Source organism: Miniopterus natalensis, chromosome 5 (genome assembly GCF_054644295.1).
Source record: "Miniopterus natalensis isolate mMinNat1 chromosome 5, mMinNat1.hap1, whole genome shotgun sequence".
Taxonomy (NCBI): Eukaryota; Metazoa; Chordata; class Mammalia; order Chiroptera; family Miniopteridae; genus Miniopterus; species Miniopterus natalensis.
Genome location: NC_142085.1, coordinates 44,563,743 through 44,588,042, shown reverse-complemented (window position 1 = coordinate 44,588,042; position 24,300 = coordinate 44,563,743). Strand labels below are relative to the sequence as shown.

The following is a 24,300-nucleotide window of genomic DNA, read 5'->3' as shown; positions in this document are numbered from 1 at the left end:
CCAAAGAGCTTCTGTGCTGCCCTGATTTTATCTGTGAGGACACCTGCAGCAGAAGTCTGCTTCACTGTGCTAGTACCTGCTGTGAGAAAGCAGGCAAAGCCAACTGGTTTCCTCTAATGAATCCACTCATAGACATTCAGCCATTCACACCACCACCAAGAACCACTTCACTATAGACTCCCATGTCCCCTGGGAGTTCTAACTTTTTTTCTTTTAGTTATCTAAACACACTAAAAAACCCACAACATTCTAATAAAAATATAACAGAACTTTACATGGTTTTATTTATACATTACTGGTATTGAAAGCAAATTTTATACAAAAAAGTTTTATACAGATAAAAAAAAATTCCTTGGCTAGGCAAAGCCATTTATATACGTGTGTATACACAAACACAAATACACACAAAATATTTTACATCATTTTAAGTATACATATTTACAGATATACTATTTAAATTACTTTACAATTTTCCAAAATGAGAGGCCATTAGAAAAGCAAATAAAAATATATGAAAACAAACTAAATAATGGTTAATTTAAAAATGCTACAAAACTATTTTTAAAAATCTGGAAAAGAAACTCATTTCTTTGAAATATCAAAACTAAGGTTTCAATATTATATCATTGCAGCTTTTAATAACAAATCCTAACCTGTTTAAAAATAAGTATTTTGATCAGTAACAGATAAACAAATCAGACTGATGACTGGAACAAGCTGACCTGAGAGTAAAGAGCCAGCAAGGAATAACAAATGTAGATAATCTAGTAATCAAATGTCATAAAATTGCCCTCTACCCCCCCATTTAAAACATGAGGAATTCCAAGCTTCTGTGTAGTATGCAATATCAAGACTCCAAGGAACTCAGCAACTTATCTGTAATGTAAGAAAATGCTGAAGTTATGATTCTATTTTTATGATGTGACCATATCATAGGTGTTGTTCTTTTAAATGAGTTCTACTTAGATAATATTGATGTTAAAAACTAGCCTTTTACAGAATAAATTTGGAAACTTTATCATTATTATACTCTGATTTTGAAAAGAATTTAATGAGACTATAGTACTTGGGGGTAAAAATCAATTAAGAAATAAACCAGAAATGAAATTAACACATTAACTATGCTATCATGCAAGCAAATAAAAGATCTGTAATGGAATTTGGAAATTTCAAACTAATAACCATCACTTCCAGATACAAGTGAATTCTTTCGTGAATGTACATTAGCTTCACAAGAGAATGGAAGTCATATTTTTAGAAAACATCAGGTAAATCAAAAAACTCAGTTTAATTTCTTAAAGGCAATGAAAACTTTAAAGCAAAGTAAATCTGAAAAATAACCAAGTCACTGTTGCCTTAAACTATTTTTAAAGGTTCTTTAGAATAAGCTTTTTCTTCAAATTCCCCATTATTAAATCTCACATTCTGAATTATATAAGTAGAATTTTAACTTCACAATAAACTACTAAATATCTTCCTAAGATCTCAATAGCAAACTAGTTGCTTTGAAAGGCTACTGAAATTAACAGTTTCTAAAGACAGTAATTTACATCAGAGCTAGAAACAGATTTATAACTCAAATATACTGAGAGCACTTCACACTGAGGTCTATGGCCAAATATGGTTTCTATTCCAATTTAATTTAATTTGAAAGTAATTTAATTTAAAATTGGGTGTTTTGCATGTAAATAATCATGACTACAAAGCAACTACAAAAATAGTGATATCTTAAATATCTTTACAATTTTTCTGCTACTTAAAAACTTTTTATTTATCATTTATAAAAAAATTTTTTATTAATCATCAAATGGATTTTCCCCCCACCTTAGACTCATCATCAGTCAACTGAACTGCAACTCTGAGCATGTCCTGTGGATTTGGTGACCTTAGAAGTCTGCAAGAGCAATCATCCTCCAAGCTGTGAGTGAAGCAGGAACTCAACTTGATGTCTCACCCACTACTCACACCTTAAGGACTAACAGCTCATTAACTTTGCACAGTTACAGTATCAAACATTTATTTTACTAGTCTCTTGTAGTATAACTGTTAACTACCTGCATTTTGACTTTTCAAAGAGCTTCAATAGCTGCTGGAATCTTTCTGAGACCTGAAAAGTAAAAAAGGGGTATTAATTATAAACACTGCAATAAGATTTTAGAAATTTGTAATGGCTATTTTCATAAAACATCTAAAGGAAGTTACTGTCAATAATAAAGAGATGAAGTAATGTCTGGAAAAATAAAATATCTTCATACTGAAGGTCACTGCTAGTTTAACTTTCAATATTAAACTTTCTTTTTTTTTTTATTGAATTTATTGGGGTGATATTGGTTAATAAAATTATACAGGTTTTAGGTGTTCAATTCTATTATACATCATCTGTATGTTCTATTGTGTGTTCACCACACCAAGTCAAGTCCCAATATTAAACTTTCTTAAACAAGTAAACATTACAAAATTGTTTAAGCTCAAATAAGTAAATGTTAAGAAAACCAAAAACAAATTAGGATTGTTCTTCCACAATCACCAAGTTTTTAACAGTTCTACATAAAAAGCCATACTTTTAAAGTTGGCAAATAAGTATCTACATATTTTAAACAAGTTAAAATGAAATCTAAGTATTTAGAGTAATAATTTAACCTGTGAAACTATAGAGATGTAAAAATTGGAAAGTTACCTGAGATGAATTTTTATTCAACTTGGCAGCTACATAAGAAAATGTTTCCATTGATGGCCCCCTTTTCTGACACTCCAATAAAATTTCCCGATCATCATTTCTACAGGGAGAAAATGCTATTTAGCTTTTGTAGATTAGAGCAGAAAGTTAACAAAAATTCCACTGCCTTTAATGTCCATCAACAGGTGGTGAAATTTTTATTAAAATCCGTAAAAAAATGAAAAAGTGTGTATATCAAAACATACAATCATTATCTCTGAGAAGATTATGGATGATTTTAATCTGTAAGGTCATACATATTTTCAAATTTTTCTAAAACTAAATATACTCATTTATTATTCTAATGACAAAAGTATAGATTTTTTAAAAGTCTACCTTTAATGCATACAATACTTTAAAAATTAGGGCCCAAACATGATGACAGACTTAATAATCAAAAGAACAAAAATAAAATAGAATCCAAATCTTCCAATTCCCAGGCCTCTGCTTTTTGTACATGGTCAGGAACCAATATGCATTATTACAATCTCTGAAATTTTATTGTGCCATCTCTAAATTACCTGAAATGAAGGCATAGGTGACTGTGGTATTAAACAAAATCAATCACCAATTTCAACAAAATTCAGCTTCCCTCATTATGCACTCTAGCTAAGTCTGCAGATCTTAAACCTCTAGTCCAATGGTTCACAACTATGGTTACCCATATGTCTGAAATGGGGGCTTAAAAATCTGCATTTCTCAAAAAGTTCACATAAAAGTCAAAAGTACAACCTGTTTATGAAACTTCTGAAATTCTTATACTCTCACACTTTTTGCTTTATTTCATCATCAGCTGTCATTCTTCCTTTCTAAAATGTGGTAACAGTTCTTTACAATGTTTTTAGTTAAGAAAGTGAGGTTAAAGCACAATGAAAAGTTCTATCCACGGTGCTAATGCACATCTCTGGTTAAGAGCTGCTGCTATAGATTATACCCTAGAATGTATCCTCTATTAACTTTGGCTACTTTCGAAGTTGTCACTTTCCTTATTTTAGGATTAGATATAACTATGACATGACAGAATAGATTTCTGGCCTCTCAAAATTTCCTGGTAATTGAAATCTCATAAGATCCTTACCTTGTCCAGGAAACTATAATTTCTCCTTTCTTTTTAATAATATTCTTTGCAGAAAGGTTTATAGAAGTGCCAGATACTGCTGATGGGTCCTTAATCCCTGGGCTTGCCTTTAACGATGAGGGCTCTTTAGTCACTGCAGGGGCCTTTTTCTTACTGGCTTTCCTTTGGTGAGCTTCACCATTCTCACCAGAATTTTGGGTAGTTTTCTTGGTCTTTTCCTTACTGGTTAAGTCTATTTCCTTTCTCTGTTTTTTCTGAATAGACTGGTTTAGATTAGGGAGTTTTTTTCTCTTTTTGTGAGCATTATCCAAAGCCACAGGCAACTCTAAACTATCAGAATTTGATGTCGGTTCTGATTTTAAACCCTTTTTTACTTCACATGAACTGGGAGAGTCCGAGGTCAAATCGATACAGGCTTCCTCAACCATGCATTCCAAAGGCTTGTTTGCGACTTGTACCTTTTCTTCCTTACAGTTATCTTCATCTACACAAAACACCTGACATCCTAAGTGTCCACCAGCAGGATGGTTATCTTCACTTTTGCTCTCACTTGAAACATCTTGTGTCAAATCAATAAAAGCATCTACAGTATCAGGCTGCACATTGTCTAATAGCTGAGCATTTTGATCCAAACTGCTTCCAGAACATCCCAATTGATTAATGTTTAAAACTCCTACTTCTATGAATTCCCCCAAGTTTTTAGTCTCAGTGACTGGATCTTTTGTGAGGTCGACATATGTGTTTGGAAGATGACCCTCAACAGAATGTGGAATTTCTTCCATGGGAGGCAATCCTGCAATGCTTTCAGGCACTTTTGGAAGATGACCCTCAACAGAATGTGAAATTTCTTCCATGGGAGGCAATCCTGCAATGCTCTCAGGCACTTTTGGTTCCCATACTTGATGCAACTTGAAGCACTGATCAGCCACTTCATTACTATGACCCACTTTACCTGAAGCGTCTTTAAGGAATTCATATATATCAGGAACCTGTGTTTGTATCATACAGCCCTGTTCTTCATGAGCTGATTTACTGCTGTCAACATTTTCATTGGAATGTTTCAGTTCCTCCACAGATTTAAAAACTGTGCTCTGACATGAAATACATTCCTTCTCTGCTGCTTCATCAGTTTCCTTTACCACTCTGGGCAAAGATGTCAATGACTCACCAGCCACCACATTCTGTACAAGACTCGGGGAGGTAGATGGTGCCGCGTGCCGTATTTTCACAATGAAGTGATCATTGGACTTTTCCATGATGACAGCATGCATGGGCAGATTAGGGTGGTACTGAAAGCCTGGAGCAACAGACCGGCTCGTCCATGATGAAGAACAACTTGACTTACTGCTTGAATTATCAGACTCCAGAGCTAAGTGGATGTCCTGTTCGGACGCATCCTCTTCCTCAAGTAAGGCATCCTCACTAAAGTGGGCACTAATAACTTCTTCAGGAGTTGAACTAGACAACACTTCAGGCTTTAAGAAACTGAGATGACCATCTGATTTCAGCGGTGATGGTACTGTTAGAGATACTGCTAGATCTTCAAGCAATATGGAAGAAATACAGGGCTTGCTCTTCTCTGAACTACATACATTATCTTTACTTAAAGCTATGTTAGTGGATACTTCAAACATACAACTTTCATCCAACACATCAGGATGAACTGGCAATGAAAGCCCTGAAGACAGAGATGGACCTTTTTCAGATGATAATAATGACCAATTATCATCACTCATCATTTTAGGACATGGAGAAACAACCCCTGAAACTAGTTCTTCCGTTGTACAGGCTGGTATAGATTCACATTTAAGACTCTCTAGCAGTTGTTTCTCTGGAGTCTTTAACTCCCATTCACTTTTTTCATTACAATTAACACTGTTGTCCAAAAGATCAGACCCTTGCAACAAACTTTTAAATATCTCACCCATCTGTGCATCACTCACTAAATTAAAAGTGAGACTAGATGCTTGCTGTTCAGTAAGAATCTCAAAACAGCGTTCTGGCTTCAAAGCTGCATGCTGGGAAGTCTGTGTATCCTCTATGGTGCTGCTTTCTATTTTTCCTGGCTTTGGGGTGCTTGGACAATTCAGTTCCAGGGAGTGCTCTTCAGACTGAGCGCACTTAATATTATCAAGGCAAGTGTTAAAGCTTTTTTTAATGTCATGCTTTACTGTGTTAATATCAGAGTTATTTTGGTCTTGATGTTTGTCCTCAGATTTTTTACATCCCAGTGAAGACCTAAAATAAACAGAATCTTCTGATTTTGAGGATTTCTCTTTTGGCATCTCTTTGCTGGAGTTGACTGCATTCCCCTTCTGACAATTTGAATATTGTGTTTTCTCTTTTTTTTTTTCAAATTTCCCTTCATCGCTGTCACTGCCAAAGTTTATGAAATCACAAAACTTTATTAAGATTTTCTTAAGCTTTGCAAACAAATGATCAAGTTGTTCATCTACAAATTTCCATGCTTTTTTTTTCATATCTGGTAGTTGTTGTTCAAATAAGCGATCCACTATGCCATTCTTTTTAACTTGCTTAAGTTTGGATTCTATAACATCACAGAGATTCTTCTGTAAAGTAGTCACTGACTTAGAGATTTTGGATAAGTCAAGGTGTTTAATGAGTGATGTAAAACTCAAAATTGCTGACTCAATAATTCTATGAAATTGTTTTAATGGAAATTTTACCTTGAATTTCATGTAGTTTTTCCTCACATGTTTTCTTATCATTCGTAACATGTGCATAACCTCTGGTACAGAAGAAGGTACGGCAATAATAGGAACTATTTTTTCCAGGACGGAGGTGCTCATTGTCTTATCTTTTTTCTCTGTTTTCGAAGACTTGCTAGATTCACACTGTCTCTTACTCCATTTCCTTTTGGTCTGCTGAATTTTTACAGATGTTTTCCTACTGTCTTTATCCAAATGCACAGTACTTTTCCTACTTCCTGGGCTAGTTTTTCTGTTCTGCACTTCAGTAGAAGTTCTAGGTTTGGCACTTTCTTCAAAACTATTTTGTGGTTTAGAGTTTTCACTGTCGCTTATAATTTCTCCTTCTTCTAATTCATCTAAAGAGGAATTCTTATGAGAGTCTGCCTCTGTAAATTTGTCAGACTTGCAAACTGGCTTTTGATTTTCCTTGTTGAGATCAGACTGACTCTTGGAGGTAGAATGAGTTGCATTTGGTGGAAACATATCTGTCAAAGAGAAAAGTATATTATAGTCACATGACTACTGAGTCTTAGTCATTTGACATTTCCATACTGAACAAAAAAATGTAAATACTGAGGCATTTCATTATTTTAATAGCTTTTTTTTCTTAAGCAGAATGTTAATGCCTAACAGTTATTCATGTCATTGGTCTTTACTGTTCACTGTTCCCAGGTGCTCAGGTGTCTGACAACAGTGATAATGTAGAGTTTGGGCATTTGGATAACCATCAACCAACTGTTCGGATATCTTTACTTCAGGTTAGACGATGGCTTTTGAACAATAAAAATATATCTGAAAGAAAGCAAAGAGTATTTGAAATAATCTGTCCTACCACTTCCTTTTTATATAGAAATAAGAATTACTTAAATTCACCCTAGCTAGTTTGGCTCAGTGGTTAGAGTGTTGGCCTATGGACTGAAGGGGGCACGTACCTTGGTTGTAGGTTCAATCCCTGGCCCTGGCTGGGGTGTGTACGGGAGGCAAACAATTGATATGTCTCTCTCACATCGATGTTTCTCTCTCTCCCTCCCTTCACTCTCTCTGAAAAGCAATGAAAAAACATCCTCGGGTGAGGATTTAAAAAATGAAAATAAAATAAAATTACCCTTATTTTTAAAAAAAGAATTATCTAAATTAAGACTAAAGGCTCAATTTCTAGTTAACAATGAGAGTCTGAATGAGTTAACATGTTATCAAAAAAGAAAAAGCACTACTTCATCTTGCTTATATATTTTACGTTCTCACAAAAAGATAAATTGTAAAATATAAACTATTACCTTTATGAATGTTATATATTGGAACTCGAGATGGGCTTTCCAGTCTAAGTGCTTTTGCTACAGGTCTCACTGGACTATTGAGAGGACTAATGACTTCTGGAATAGGTCTTAGGTGATTAAAGTCAATGCTCAGAACTGAGTTCTCATCATTATATACTGAGTTTGTTTCACCAATTTCCATTTTGTGGTCCATTAACTCAGTGTGCTGAAGTGAAGATTCTAGAGTCTCTTTAGGTAAGCAAGGCTCCAAATGACAAGACTTACTCTCAACCAATGGTGTATCTACAAGAGAAGGCTCAGACTTTGGGTTACCAACTTCTGAAAGGACTACTGGCAAAATGCCAGCTTTTTCCATTGAAGGCTGCAACACACTTTCATTGGATTTAGCCACTTCTGTTGAAAAAGCCACCTTCATTTCCATATCTTCAGAAATACTACAAGAATTTAAACTGCCATTTCTTTTGGTATCCAATTCCAAGCCTAAGTTTTGAGAAACATTTGTTTGTAATATGTCCAGTACTACAGGAGCTGCTGTCCTTGCACCATTAATGGTTTGTTCCATTTCTGCTGCTGATGGAAACGACGATTCTGTTTGTTCTATTTCCACAGGTGTTGAGGAAGAAGTCTCTGTACCACAAATGGGCAAGTCACAATGCACAGTATTCTCTACAGATTTAACTAACAAACTATTTTCTTCTTCCATTTTCTTTTCTTGAATATTGGTCCAGGGTTCAGATGATGCTGTTGCAGGAGCATCTTTTGGTTCCAATAACTTTGATTTGGCTTCCTCTGTGATATGTTCATTCACAGTGGGAACACATGTCACTGTTTTATCCTGTACCAAGGAGTCCACATCACATATACCACTAGATTTGGGAGTACTGATTATTTTATGCTGATTATTCTGAGGAACAGGATGCTTTTTAGCAGGAGAAAGAGTTAAGTTCAATTTTTCCATAAAACTCAACTTTAAGTCTTTGTTTTTTGTTTCATTTGGACCATGCTCAGCTTTAATTGCAAGGTCTTTATTATCTGCGCCTTCAGAAACATTATTAGAGACTTCACCTTTATTTTTCGGTCCATTCTGTCTCTTTAAATCAGTAGTGGTTTGCTTAGTTTCTTTGTTATTCTTCTGCAAATGTCCTGTAGGTGTTCTTTTTTCACTTCTCATATACCTGTTTTCTTCTTTACTTTCTTGTTCTCTTTTCCTCTTATCTTCAGTTCTATGCCTTTCAGCTTCTAAAGGTGTATTTTCCCTTTGGTGCACAGCATCAACTTCCTTGGAATCAATGTGTTTGTGAGTTCTATTGGTTGAAAGAGAGGATGAACATCTTCCTTCTTGAAAACTATTATTTACACCCCGGTCTCTTTTACCATCTTCCCTTTCTCTTCTCTCTTCCAGATGGTATTTACTTAAATTATGAGATTTTATTTCATTCTTGGAATGAGGGAGAGATGAAACTCGTTCAGACCTTCTCCAATAATCCTGATCTTTCACTATTGATTTAGGTTTTTGATCAACTTTTCTTTCTTCTTTGTCTTGTGATTTAAGTTCCTTTTTACTTATATTTTGTGATCTTTCACTTTGCCTTTCTAGTTTTCTGTCACTCTGAGATTCTACTCGACTGTGTGACCTCTCTCTAAAGGTCTCTTTCTGCCAGAAACAGCCAAAGCGTTCATTTTTATAATCCAAATCTGTGTTACTTTTAAACTTCGAATTCTTGCTTTCAGCCTTTGGTTCACCTTTACCATATTTCTCAGGACGTCCTTGTAGCCTTTGACTAGCCTCTATGTTCCTTGGTTCACCATCACCACAGCTAGTGTTTAAGTCTTTTCGTATTCTATCAGTTCCTCTACTGTATTGGCCATATCCAGTATCTTTTTTCCCTCTTCTATTATCCTCATTTGAGCTACCCTCACCAACCTGATAATGGGAACGTGACCAAATGCCATTGGTGCAGTGTTTTTCAACAGGTGAAGGTAAATGCAAAGTGCTCTTTTTTTCCAAATGCAATTTTACTTCCTTTTCAATGCTTGGCAGTAAAGTGCTATGATGTCCATCTTTAGAAACATCACATTTCATCCTGTGTTCAGTCTTTGCACAATCATCCAAATGGGGAGGTCTGGATGTAAGATCTTTTGTTTTAACTGTATCTGATGTCCTTGCAGTTTTACGATTATTTCGAAAATGTGGAAACTCAGATAATCTATTAAGAAAGAGAAATTAACAACAAAAATAAAGTTATTGCTTTTTTAATAATCTCAAATTTTAATCACTTGTGATACACTTTAAAATTCAGGGGCCCACATACTAGAAAAACTAATTTTACGTTGTATAAAGGCATGAGTAATAACAATTTACCAGCTTCCAACTAAATTGGCAAGTTTTTCAAAACATGGAACTCTCATTTCTTTTCTCAAACAAGATATGGAGGATATTCCTCAGTTGTATCCTAGCACTTGCCAATGTCTTTCAGACTTCCTTCACCACAGGCATAGAATTCCCAAACTAACCACAAATTCACTTCCTTTAGAACAATGATATTATTTTTTTGCCCTTACTCACTCTAGCCCAACTACATAGAAGGAAAAGTGACACTTTGTGGGACAACAGAGATGATCTGTTTTACATATAATCCGACAGTAAACCAAAGCATCACTAACCACCTAAATTGGCACATACTGTGCAAAGAAAAAGAATATAGAGTTGTAATTCTTTCCTAAGGGAATGGTATTTATTGTTTTGTTTTTTGAAAAAGCGTAAGTCTTAAGGTTTTATATTAGTGTTTCAGAAAACCAGCAGTTATCTTAACAAAAATGTAAATACCTCATTTTAGCTTTTTATAATAAGTCCATCTTCCTGAACTTACATAATTTCCCATAAATGTACTCCCAATTAGTACTACGTGGAGAGAGTAAGAGGAGATTTTTATAGAACAAAAGAGGACACATCTAGCTGGCATGGCTAAGCAGTTGAGCATCGACCTATGATCCAGGAGACTGAGGTTCAATTCCCAATCAGGGCACATGCCCGGGTTACAGGCTCAACCCCCAGTAAGGGCCGTGCAGGAGGCAGCCAATCAATGACTCTCTCATCATTTATGTTTCTATCTCTCTCTCTCCCGCTCTTTTCCTCTCCCTGAAATCAAAAAGGCATTAAAAAAAAAAAAAAAAAAGACACAGGATATATATAACCTAAGGCAATGTGTAGACCTTATATGGATCTTGTTTAGTTGAACTGTATCTCCTCAAAATTCATTTGTTGAAATCCTAACCCCCAGTATCTCAAAATGTGACCTTATTTGGAGACAGGGTCTTTACAAAAGTGTCCTGGTTTGGGCAATAATTTAAATGGTCATTCTACACCTAGGTCTCTAACTTATACCAGCTGAATAAATGATGGATTTGAATAAATGATGGGAAATCCATTGAGCTCAATGGAAGAGGTTTGATCATAATTCAGTTTTGAATGAGGTAATTTTAAAAATTTTGTGTAGATGTGAAGTAGTTATCTACATATAAATGGAACTGACCTAGTATAAGTAAGATTACCTTATATGGAAATACTAATGGGGGGAAGGGGACATCTGTAATACTTTCAATAATAAAGATAAATTAGAGAAAGAAAAAAGAGAAAAGAGAAAAAAGAGAAGAGAAAAGAGAAAAGAAGAGAGAAGAGAAGAGAGAGAAGAAGAGAAGAGAAGAGAAGAGAAGAGAAGAGAAGAGAAGAGAAGAGAAGAGAAGAGAAGAGAAGAGAAGAGAAGAGAAGAGAAAAAAGACTGACAGAGAAAGGAAAGGATATAGATTTGAGCTTTGAGGAATTCCAACTTAGCCAAGTACAGAAGAGTAAATCTCAATTTAGGAAGAAAACTGAGAATTACAAAAGCCAAAGGGAGAGGACTATTTCAAGAAAAGAGGGTCAACTATGTCTAACAGCATAAGAAAAGTTAAAATGAGAAGACATATTTAGTGGCAGTCACTGTTAACCAAATTACAACTGTTTCAGTGAACCAATGGAAACAGAACTCAGCATGTACTAGGTTCAAGAGTAAGTAGAAACAGGAAATGGAGACAGAAAGTTTATATAACTGTTTTGGAGGTAGGACTATGAAGGAGAGGAGAGAGATGAAATTCTCTAGAGCAGAACACTGGTCCCAACCGGAGAGAGACAGAGAGAGAAATAGAAAATCCACTTGATAGGGAAAAGGATATATAATTGAGAGAGATTCTCAGGGTTGTCTACTGATAACGGGTATGAGCACAGATGCACTGATACTTTAGTAATTTGGTGGGGGTCTAAAAGAACCCATAACATCATCTTCTCAGGAGCAGAGAGTGCCAGAGCAAGATCCCAGTGTATTAGAAAACTGAATATATTCAGAGAGAGGTATGTGGAAATATTCTATTTAATAATCATATATACTATTATGATAATATACCACTAGAATATACCATTAGTTACTTATAGTAAAACCTTACACATTTAATAAAATGCATGATTTTCATATGCTTCCAAAGTTACAAATATCACACATATCAATACCCATGTAATTTATAGATCCACACCCTTCAATTATACCTTTGGTGAAGGTTACTTATTTCTTCATCCTTGCGGTTTATTTCCATTCTAGCGGTTTTGATAAGTGCTGAAATATTCTTCTTAAGAGATTGGTTTTCATTTTTTAAGCTGAAATTCTAAATATCACAAGATATATTTAATAAAGTATATTAAACTATTATTTAATAAAGCATTATTAAACTATTTCTTGTAATAGCTAATTATTATTGAAAGCTAACTACATTCCAGGCAGCACATATTATGTCTTATGTAATTCTCAAGAAAGTTCTATGAGAAGTACTATTATGCTCATTACACAAATGAGCCAGCTGAGATTTAGAGAAGATAAACAGCACCAGAGAAAGGCCATTTAAAGTGAAACTATTTAAAATAGAAAGCAAAATGAAAACACAAATAGAAAAAAGTTCTTCCAGGACTATTATCTTGAAAACTGAAAATAAAAATGATAAAAATTGTGTTATATTTAACAACTTAGCTTTAATTTGCAAAATGTACTAATTCTCAGATGAACTAAGAATGAATCTAGAATTGGCTGGTTCTTTGGGAGAAAGGGAAAAGGAAGATAAACATTACCAAAAAATGAAAAATCAGAACAAGAGATAACATTCCTAATTTTTGCAGCATGATCACAAACTCTGGCAAAAATTCTGAAAGCATCATCATTTTCCCCAACAGCAATTCTAAACCTTTGCTTATCAAACCATTCTTTCTCTCTCTCTTTTTTTTCTTAAACCATTCTCTTTTAAACCACCTAATCTCATCTCTATGAATTTTCTATTATTTAACTGTTAACTAGCTAACAGATCTTTTATGTAAACGTCATTTAACAAATAAAGCAGTTTTCCTACATCGATTATGTAGGAAATTATGCATGTTTTGTCAGATTTTCTATTTCACTTAATATTAAAAAGAAAATTTCCTTATAAACTGCCAACACTTTGGCATTCTAATTTCTAACAAAAGGTTTTTTAAATTTTGATTTTAAAAGTTATATAGGGAAAAAATATTCATTATAATCGTACCTGTGTTTGTATTTCCTTAAACTTTTTCATCAGTTCTTTCATTTGTAGCTGACATTTTCCATATTTTACTTGCAACTGTAATATATAAAAAGATAAAGGCATCATTCTAAATTATTTTCTTAGCTTAAATGACATTTCAAAATATTTAAAATTTTATAAATCAACCCACTAAAAAAGGTAGATGAGGTCTAGTTCTACTAATAGGGATTTAGTAAGATTACTGGTTTTTAAACTTGGACTTAAACACAGACAACAGTATGGTGATTACAAGAGGGAAACGGGGATGGGAGGAGATAGAAGAGGGTAAAGGGGGGATAGAGGGTGACAAAGAGAGACTTGAATTTGGATGGTGAACACACAATACAATATACAGATGTTGTATTATAGACCTGTACACTTGAAACCCACATAATTTTATTAACCAATGTCACCCCAATAAATTCAATAAAAATTTTAAAATTTAAAAAGAAATACATAAAGTTGGCCCTACCAATAATGTATTTTGTTTGGTTTCACATCCACTCTCCAAACTTTTAATTCAAATAAGGTAGAAGGAAATTTTTGATTTAAGTATTAGGACATCTTATAACTTAGTACAAATCATGAAAAGATAAAATGTTATGTCGCACTTATCACCTGTTGATGTTTTATATATTTAGACCTTAAATGTAATCAAGCAAAATTATAACTAAATTTAGAGAAGCATTCAGAAAACATTGTTTTAAAAAGCAGATCTAAAGACATAAACTGGCTTAGGTGTTCTTTTAGTCTAGAGTTACTTCCTAAACACAGAATGTTTGTATAACAGTGAGTGAGTGACTTTAAGGAGCTATAAAATAGTAAAATAACTGTCTTTAATAATTCTGGCAACCCATACATCATTATATGTTGCCTCCTTTGCAGTTCCTTCTTCAGTAAGAATTTCTTCATATAAATCCAAACAATTTCTGGATGGTTCACAGGATTTGGAAGAACTGTCTAAAACAAACAAAAACCCTTACATTAAAATATGTATTTCCAGGTTCAATGCAAACTGTCAAAATTCCAATGTCATTTTTCACAGAAATACAACACTCCCCAAATTTGTATGCAACCACGAAGCTGCAAATAGCTAAATCAATTTTAAGAAAGATCAAGGCTGAAGGCATCACAATTTCTTTCTTTTTTTAAAAAATATATCTTTATTGATTTCAGAGAGAGGAAAGGAGAGGGAGAGAAACATCGACGAGAGAGTCATTGATCAGCTGCCTCCTGCATACTCCCTGCTGGGGATTGAGTCCAAAACCCGGACATGTGCCCTGACTGGGAGTCAAACTTCGATCTCCTGGATCCTACGTCAATGCTCAACTGCTGAGCCATGCCCGGCTAGGCACAATTTCTGATTTCAAACTATAATACAAACCTAGAGTAATCAAAACTGTATGTACTGGCATAAAAACAGACATACAGATCAATGGAACAAAACACAGAGCCCCAAAATAAAGCCACACACATATGGCCAATTAATCTATGACAAAGCCAAGAATATACAATGGGGAAAGAATAGCCTCCTCAATAGTGTTAGGAAAACTGAACAGCCACATGCAAAAGAATAAAACTGGATCTCTTTCTTCCACCATATACAACAATCAACTAAAAATGTATTAAAGAGTTGAATGTAAGACCTGAAACCATATCATACATCTCCTTGGGGGCAGGCAACACATGGGGGTAAGCTCCCAGACGTTGGTTTTAGCAATGATTTTTCTGGATTTGACACCAAAAACAAAGCCAACAAAAGCAAAAATAAATAAGTGGGACTACATCAAATTAAAAAGCTTCTGCACAGGCCCTGGCTGGCTAGCACAGTTGGTTAGAGCATCATCTTGTTATGCCAAGGATGCACGTTTGATCCCTGGTCAGGGCACCTACAAGAAACAATCAACAAATGCATAAATGAATGAAAGAACAAAGCAATGCCTCTCTCTCTAAAATCAATTTAAAAATAAAATAAAAAAGCTTCCGCACAGCAAAGGAAACCTTCAACAAAATGAAAAGGCAACCTGCCCAATGGGAGAAAATATTTGCAAATTATCTGATAAAAAGTTTAATACCCAAAGTGTATAAAGAACTCACACAACTCAATACAACAAAATCTGACTAAAAAATGGGCAAAGAAACTGAACAGACATTTTCCAAAAGACATGAAAAGGTGCTCAACATCATTATTCATCAGAGAAATGAAGACCAAAACCACAAAGATACATCACTTCACTTCAGTTAGAACAATTATTAAAAAGAGATATCAAGTGTTGGAAAGGATGTAGAGAAAAGGGAACCCTTGGTACACTGTTGGTGGGAATGTAAACTGGTACAGTTAATATGGAAAAGAAAAAATTAAAAATAGAACTACTATATGAACCAGCAATCCCAGTTCTGGGCATACATCAAAAGGAAATGAAAACAGGATCTTGAAGAGATATCTGGACTGTCATGTTCACTGTGGCATTATTCACAATAGCCAAGATATAGAAATAACTTAAGTGTCCAACAATAAATGAATGAATAAAGAAGATGTGTGTGTGGGGGGGGGGTACACACCATAATGGAATATTATTCAGTCATGAGAAAGGAGGACATTCTGTCATTTGTGACAACATGGATGGACCTTGAGAGCATTATATTAAGTGAAATATGTCAGAAAAAGACACATACTGTATGACATCATTTACATGTGGAATCTAAAAAAGCCAAATGCACAGAGAGACCAGAATAGTGGTTAGTAGGAGCCTGGGGTGGGGGAAAAGATATGCTGACCAAAATACAAACTTCCAGCTATAAGATGAGTAAGTTCTGGTAAGCTAATGCATAGCATAGTCATTAGAGTTAATACACTATACTATATAACTGAAAGTTGCTAACAGAAGAGATTCTAAATGTTCTCACCACAAGAACGAGATAGTAATTATATAATGTGATGGAGGTGTTAGCTAACTCTATGGTGGTAATCATTTTGCAATACACAAGTGTGTCAAATTAACACATTGTACACCTTAATCTTATGTCAATTATATCTCAATAAAGGTGGGGGGGGAGGAATAATATATGTTAAGATTTTGGATGTTGTGTCTATCGCAACTCAATGGACTACATATTTCTCCATCTCATGCATTTCATCCATTATCTATATTGATTTCACAGATGAGAGTTGGAAAACCAATTTACCTAAAATGTTTGTGTCAACAAATCAGGTGTGAGGGTGATACGTGTTCAAAATTTTGAGAGATTTGATCGTGGAAAAGGTTTCCAATTCAGACAGGTCATGAGCCTCTCTGCATATCATAATCTTACTGATAGTTATTTATAGTAACTATCCTTTTTAAAAGTTCTAGTATCATGTAACCTGTGACAGTATGAGTAGTAATACGCAGAGACAAGACCACCAATTGCTTTTCAATGGTACAAAATATTTTTGCACAAGGTCCAATTAAATCTGAGACCTAGATGAAAAACAAGTCTGTGTGCTAATTTGTTTTACTGATCAAGCTTTGGGCAAGCAAATAATTACCAAAGTGTAATAATTTCAAAAAATGGGCAGATTGTTCAGGATCTATGAGTTACTCTAAAAATGAGTAACAAAATAAACACTTTCGCATAGTGAGGCGTGGCTCAGTAGTTGAGCATTGACCTAGGATCCAGACAATCGGGGTTCAATTCCTGGTCAGGGCACATGCCTGGGTTGCGGGCTCAGTCCCCAGTCGGGGACGTGGAGGAGACAGCCGATCAATGACTCTCTCATCATTGATGTTTCTGTCTCTCTCTCTCTCCTTCTCCTTTCCTCTCTCTGAAATCAATAAAGATATATTTAAATAATAATAATAATAAAAAAACAAACACTTTCAACAGACTAACCAAACAAAATGAAACTATTTTATTATAGAATTTACATACCAGAAGTAGCACTGTCCAACCCAGCATATATGTCCAAAGAACCTTCATCATTATTTTTAAGAGGAGAAGCTGCAAGAAAATTAAAGACTAGTTAAAACTAACTTATTTCACTTAGGGAAGGTTTTTGCTGTTGTTTTTTTGAGTTATCATTGTGTCTTTATTTCTATTCTCTACTATGAAAACTTCCTAGGATAGTTTTTCCATTCCTATTTTGAGGAACCAGGAAAAGACAGAGACTTTATTAGTCTTGCACCAAAAAAGAATTACTTAACAGTTTATACAGCCTTATAAACAGGAAGATCTTAGCACATAGATTTATGACTCTATTACCTCAAACATATACTTAAAAACTCATTTTCAAAACATACTAGTGAGAAGGTTCCAATTCCAGTAATAGCAGAATAGTTTCTATCAGATCAATCCTCCTGCAGGTAACAACTATAAACTCTAAACAAAATATTAAAAGTTATCTGCAGTCGAATGCTCTACCACTAGCCTTAGTTTGACCATTCTGCCATAAATACAAATACTAAATCATTACTGTGTACACATGAAACTAATATGTTATATGAAAATTTATCTCATTTATAAAAAAGAAGCTATCTAAAGAACTAAAGAACCAAAGAGCAATTCAAAGCATGAAATAACTAGAAGGGAGACAACACCTAAAAGAAGAAAACAGCACTGTGAGAGTTCCCTATCCATTTTTTATTGCAATTTTTTGTGGAAGAATAGGTCCTACCTAGTAGGAACGACACTGGGCAGTGAAAACTCAGATGGAAACCTCTAGTCCTAATAGGTTGAAGAACCAGAGAAAAAACTTTGGAAGTGGTAACAGCAACTAGAAAGTAACAGAAAGGATTCCCCAAATTGTGCCCAAATCTCTGAGGGACTCCCAAACTACACAGATAAATATTAAAACTGCAAACAGTCCAGCTAAAAAAAAATCTGATAAGAGATTTCAGCTGCTACCCACTAAAGGAAAGACAGAAGTCTAAGTTCAGCCAAGTTAAATACATGCTAAAATTTAAAACAGCAACACACTTCAGAGAAATGAATATAGCAAAATCCAATGTCTCTATAAACATAGCATTTACAATATCCAGAATGCAACAGAAAATTACTACATAGGAAATCTTGGCAGAGAAATAGAAACAATGAAAAGAACCAAATTAAAAATCCTAAAACAGAAAACTACACTATCTAATGTAAAAAATTTAACTAAATGTGCTTTTGACAGAAGAGCCAGTAAGCTTAAAGATGGATCAATAAAAATTACCCAATCTGAAGAACAAAGAGGAAGAAAAAAAGAACAGTATCCTACAAGACAATATCAAAAGTTCTCAGTGGGAGTGGGGAGGAAGTCAAAGAGGGTAAAAGGGGTGATAAATGGTGATGGAAGGACTTGACTTGGAGTGGTAAACACACAATACAATATACAGATGATGAATTATAAAACTGTACACCTGAAACCTATATAATTTTATTAACCAATGTTATCCCAATAAATTCTATAAAAAAATAAATTTAAAAAAAGAAAAAGTCACATACTATACATCTGAATTCCCAAAAGAAAAGGAAATGCGGTAGAAAATGATACTAGAAGGACTAGAAATGGTAAATAAATTAGTGATTTAGATTATTTTCTCTTATTTTAATTCCTTTTAACTTCTCTAAGATACACAGAACAATTTAAAATAAAAATTGTAGCATTGTACTGTGGCGTTTATGACATCTTTAACATAAGGGATGGATGGAGGTTAAATGCAGCTGTATGTACAAGATTTCATCTTACATGAAAAGGACAACACTAGTAAGTAGACTGCAAATGTTAAAGATGCAATTGCAAAGCCTTACAGAGGTATAGCCAAGAAGATGATATATGAATTAGAATGGAATTATAAAACATATTCAAATATTTGAAAGAAGCATGAAAATCAGAAAGAAAAAAAAAATCATGAAGACAAACTAAAATATTAAAATAACAGATCTAAATCCAATCACAACAATAAAGAACAGTACTGGGTTAACTGATAAACTTGATATAAAAATGGCAAAGTATTCTATCAGTGTTAAATTTACTGAGATTGATATCCTGTTGTTATTACATAAGAAAAACAACATTTTCTCACAAAATACACACATTGAAGTATTTGGAAATAAAGGACCATAACATATGCAACTTAATCTCAAATGGGTCAGGAAACAATTGAGTGTGTGTATTTAAAAAGAGAGTATGTGCACAGTGATAAAGCCACTGGCATAAAATATTACTAAGAGGTAAATTTGGAAGAAACTAGGTAAGTGGTTTGTTATATGTTATTATTCTTGGAACTGTTTTGTAATCCTGAAATTATTTCCAAATAAATATAATAAAACATATTATGAAAATGTTATAGGAATAAAATTTTTCATGAAATCATGTTAAGTGGTAAAAAGTAAAATACATACTGTGACCATAACTATCAAAAAATATATGTATGTAGACAGGAACTTGTGAGAGAGTAATGTGTAGAAATAAATACAGCTATTTCCAGCTAATGAGATTAACAATGCAGTTTGTCCTTCAAAATAATAATAAGAGTTGCATATGTAGTGAAAGTTTACCATTTGTGAGTCTATATAAAAAGTAAAGGTGATCATTATGTTATACTTTCAATTTTTCTGTTGGTTTAAAATTATTTCAAAGAAAAATATAAGAGAAATATACAGCAGCATAACAATTCAAAGTTACATAAGCAAAAAATAATTAACAACACAAAACAAATAATACTACCCAGAGTGGTATTTGGCCATATTTTGTGTGAATCCTTTCATATCTATGAAAAATAATTTTTTAAAATAGACATTTAAGCAAAAATAGAATTCTACTAGACATGTTTTACAACTGCCATTTTCATTCTATACCATAGTAATGGTAATTCTAATCAATTAATAAACATTTATAATCTCACAAAATGTAACAAGGTTGTCATAGCATAATAACAATTAAGACAAAAGAACTAGTAAATGTTATATCAGGATCTGGAAGTTTACATTCCACATATTATTTAAAATATTTCCATTTTATAAGCTTATTTTACTACCAGGTCTTGGCCACCTTTCATACTGTGAATTTTCCCTTGAACAACAATAAACAAGCATCACTGCATTTACAGGAAGTATTAACTTCAAGAGGAACAAATACCTATCTTATATATTTTTTGGATATGACAATAAAAATTATTACCACTTACATTTACAAAGTTGCTAATTCATTACATTTAAGAGGCTTGAAAGCATACAATAACTAAAAGTTCACATTTATTAGGCACTTCCTATTTGCCAGGGACTTTATTGTACTAATTCGTTTATGTGTGAGGAGAAAAAGTTGATAGTGTTTTCAATGAGAATAAATAAATGGTTTTGTAAGTAAATTTAGAAAGATAATTAAAACGAGCTCTTACCAGAAAAGACATCAAATAAACTTGCTCCATCACCATTTTCATCATCTGCTGCCATGATCCTATTTCCTTTTGATAGATGCCATCTGAAGTATTAGATATAAAGATTTTCCACTATTAAAAATCAACCTCACAATTCAAAGAAAAAATCTAGCTTTAAGTTAAGAAGCAAACTTTCAAATTTGGATACACTGAATGAGTTCACTATCATGATTACAAAAAAAAAAGCCCAACATTTTCCAAAAGGTAAAACTATAAAACAAAACTATGAAATTGGATGATGTGGTTAAGCCATGTCATGTCACAAGTTAAATGATGCTAATTTAATAAAACAGCCCAAAATACAAATTAATGTTTAGACTAAAATAAGCCAACTATCATATCAAATAAATACAACTATATGGTAACTTCTATGAGTCCTCTTAGCAAATCATCAAATTTGGAGGTGGTCTTGGGGAAACCAAACATACATGTTTTCAACCAATAAGATAGTAAGAAAGGCAAACAGCAAAAAGTCTGATACTAGAGTAGATTGGAAAACAAGTAATCTCACTCATCACTCAAATGTACACTGGTACAAGCTCTATGGAGGCAATTTCATAATAGTTATCAAGTTTTTAAATGCAAATACTCTTTGACCCAACAATTCCACACCTAGTAATTTGTTTGACAGATATATAAGCACATGGTTACAAAAATGTTAAGTACAGAAATATTGAATGCAGTGCTATTTGCACTGGCAAGACTGAAAGCAACATAAGAATTCAAAACAGTAAAAAAAGAAATCTGACTTGTCTGACATTCACTAACATCTGATATTCTCTATTCTGCCAGTTAAACTTTATGAATGTTGACTAAGGTCAATGAACTATGGCCACTGTGGCTACTTCGAGTTATTAAGGGTAACTGCGCCTACATAATTCTGCTCCCACCAACTGAGACATACACTTACCAACAGCCAGGTGCATTTATTATCAAATCCAATTGTGTTTGTTTCCTTATTTTTCTAAGTAACAGTATGATTAAATATTATATTACACCAAAGGGAGTTATTTTCCAGTGAAAACTAGGCTGAATGTTTTAGAAGAGGTGAATAGAAAGACATACACAATTGCTTGTCAAATCAATCAAGAGATAACCCAAAATAGTGGAAGAGAAAATCTAGTCTACACTCAGATTGATTACAAGTATCTCTACTTTAATGAAAAAGTGCTAGAAATCATAAGCAATGTCATGGGTGTGGTTTATGGAAGAAAGATGTCAGAACTCTAATCACTGGATTTATACTAAAAAAAAGAAAAAGTCATGGTTCTATCACAAGAGATACAATTTATATTATTCTTTTAAATAAATTTAAGTATGTACTGTTTATCTTCATCCCCCCATGCCCCATTCCAACAATATTTTCCAATTCGCTGATTTAATGAAGTGCTATATTATATAGCAATTAAATGGCATAATCACATCTGGCAAATATCACAACTGACTCTTGATAAATCAAGAACTCACTGGAGCAGAAATTTATAGGCTATCTAATAGTAATAATCTACTACTAGTTGTAAGCTATGCCATGGAAAAGGAAGCACCAGTCAGTGGGTTTTTTACAGAATGAAGATCAGTTAAGCTAATGATTTGGTTAACAGAGACCAAACGTATCAGAGTTTTCATGGCAAATTGTTTCACAGGTTTAGATTTACTGTTGGCAGTTATTACCTTAAAAAAAAATTTCTACCTGGTCTAGTAAGTTAAAACTGGGGGGAAAAACACAAGAGAACTGACGAATCCTGGATCTTTTGTCCCTCATCTGTCTTAAATATTTCTCCAACTTTCTGTGGAACCATTATCTCCGCACCTTAATCTCTAGACCTCGCACCACCGAAGCTATTTTTTTAATTACTTACAAATTTAAGAGAAAGTGACTGCTCATTTATTAGTCATATCATATGTTGTATGAAGAGTTCTTCAAAATTATTTCTGAGAATAGTATATACAATAATATAGTCCTGGCTGGGTAGCTCAGTTGGTTAGAGCATTGCCTTGACACCCCAAGGTTGCCGGTTCAATCCTCAGTCAGGGAACATACAAGAATCAACCAATAAATGTATAAAAGTGGAACAACAAATTGATGTTTCTCTCTCTCTTCCTCCTTCCTCTCTCTCTAAAATCAATCAATCAATAAAAAGAAGTTACATATGTGGTTTCTCACTATGTACACAAAAAAGTTAAAGGAACTTGGCAATTATCATGACTATCAATTCCAAATCCACCCTTCTGAGATAATGGAGGTGGGCCTACTACGTATTTCTCCTTTGCTAACTGGCACAATGGTAAGGCTTGTTGGTTGAGTGTGCTGGAGGGACACTGGAAAGGAAGGAGGTTTCTCCTCCTATTGTCAGTGTGCCTTACTGTTTCTCCTTCAGAGAGCATGCTTTCCTTAGTATTCTGTTTGTGTAGCAGACCAAGTTTCTCCAGCACTAGGTTCCTGCAGAACACTAGTTTTCTACATGCTTGCCTCCTATAACTAAGGTTTCTATTACAACAAGCTCCCATAGGATACAGCTTCCTTCTGCTAGGCTCATAGAGAGGGCAGCTTCTCGAATTCTTAGATCTCACAGGCACGTGACACCCAGGAGCATCCAGGAGCTTCCCTATGCACTTCCTCTGCCAGATTGAAAGCAGTGTCATCAGGAAGGGAATTAGCTACCTCTCCGCCATCCAGTTAGCCCCAGTCATGCTCTTCCCAACGAGGGGGAGACAGCTCTTCTTTATATGATCTATCTCAACCCGACTGACCTGGGAGTAAATCCCTCCCATTGACTTGCCAACAGAAATCAACAGCCCTCGGGAAGGGGGAGGGTGCACCTGGAGTGCCCAGCTTGGGTGACTGGGGAGGCTGTGCCACTGGACCCTACAGGACACCTACTATATTAGGCCGCTCTACCAAGCCTGGGAGATGCAGCAGCTGTACCTAATACATAGAAATAAATACAGGGAAGGTTGCCACATTGAGGAGACAGAGAATCATGTCCCAAATGAAAGAAAAGAACAAAACTCCAGAAAAAGAACTAAACAAAATGGAGACAAGCAATCTATTAGATGCAGAGTTCAAAACACTGGTTAAGGATACTCACTGAACTTACGGGAAGAGTAGATGAACCTAGAGAGAACTTCAACAGCATTAAAAAACGACATGGAAACCATGAAAAAGAACCAGTCAGAAATGAAGGATACACTAACTGAAATGAAGAATAATTTACTGGGAATCAACAGTAGAGTAGATGAAGCTGAGAATCAAATCAGCAATTTGGAATATAAGGGAGCAAAAAACACCCAATCAAAACAGCATAAAGAAAAAAAGAATCCAAATAAATGAGGATAACATAAGGAGCCTCTGAGACAACTTCAAGCTTACCAACATTCACATCATGGGGATAATGGAAGGAGAAGAGAGATAGCAAGAAATTAAAAACCTATCTGAAATATAATGACAGAAAGCTTCCCCAACCTGTTGAAGGAATAGACATACAAGTCCAGGAAGCACAGA

General features: G+C 34.3%; 1 protein-coding gene across 3 annotated transcripts in view; it reads right to left on the bottom strand.

Annotated features, from left to right (window-relative positions):
• Positions 1–259: 259 nt before the first annotated feature.
• CASP8AP2 (caspase 8 associated protein 2) overlaps positions 260–24,300 on the bottom strand; it is a 30,073-nt gene continuing 6,032 nt past the window's right edge. For 2 of the 3 annotated variants that reach the window (XM_016208132.2, XM_087817509.1), the window contains exons 2-11: positions 20,760–20,842; positions 17,314–17,382; positions 14,261–14,361; positions 13,384–13,458; positions 12,362–12,477; positions 7,783–9,989; positions 3,795–6,990; positions 2,678–2,777; positions 2,055–2,107; positions 260–876 (exon numbers count right to left, since the gene is read on the bottom strand). In XM_016208132.2, coding sequence (XP_016063618.2) covers positions 873–876; positions 2,055–2,107; positions 2,678–2,777; positions 3,795–6,990; positions 7,783–9,989; positions 12,362–12,477; positions 13,384–13,458; positions 14,261–14,361; positions 17,314–17,382; positions 20,760–20,814 — 5,976 coding nt within the window. In that variant the 5' untranslated portion in view covers positions 20,815–20,842 and the 3' untranslated portion in view covers positions 260–872. Of the gene's footprint in view, positions 877–2,050; positions 2,108–2,677; positions 2,778–3,794; positions 6,991–7,782; positions 9,990–12,361; positions 12,478–13,383; positions 13,459–14,260; positions 14,362–17,313; positions 17,383–20,759; positions 20,843–24,300 lie in introns of those variants that run through there. The other variant, XM_016208131.2, reaches the window with a different exon arrangement.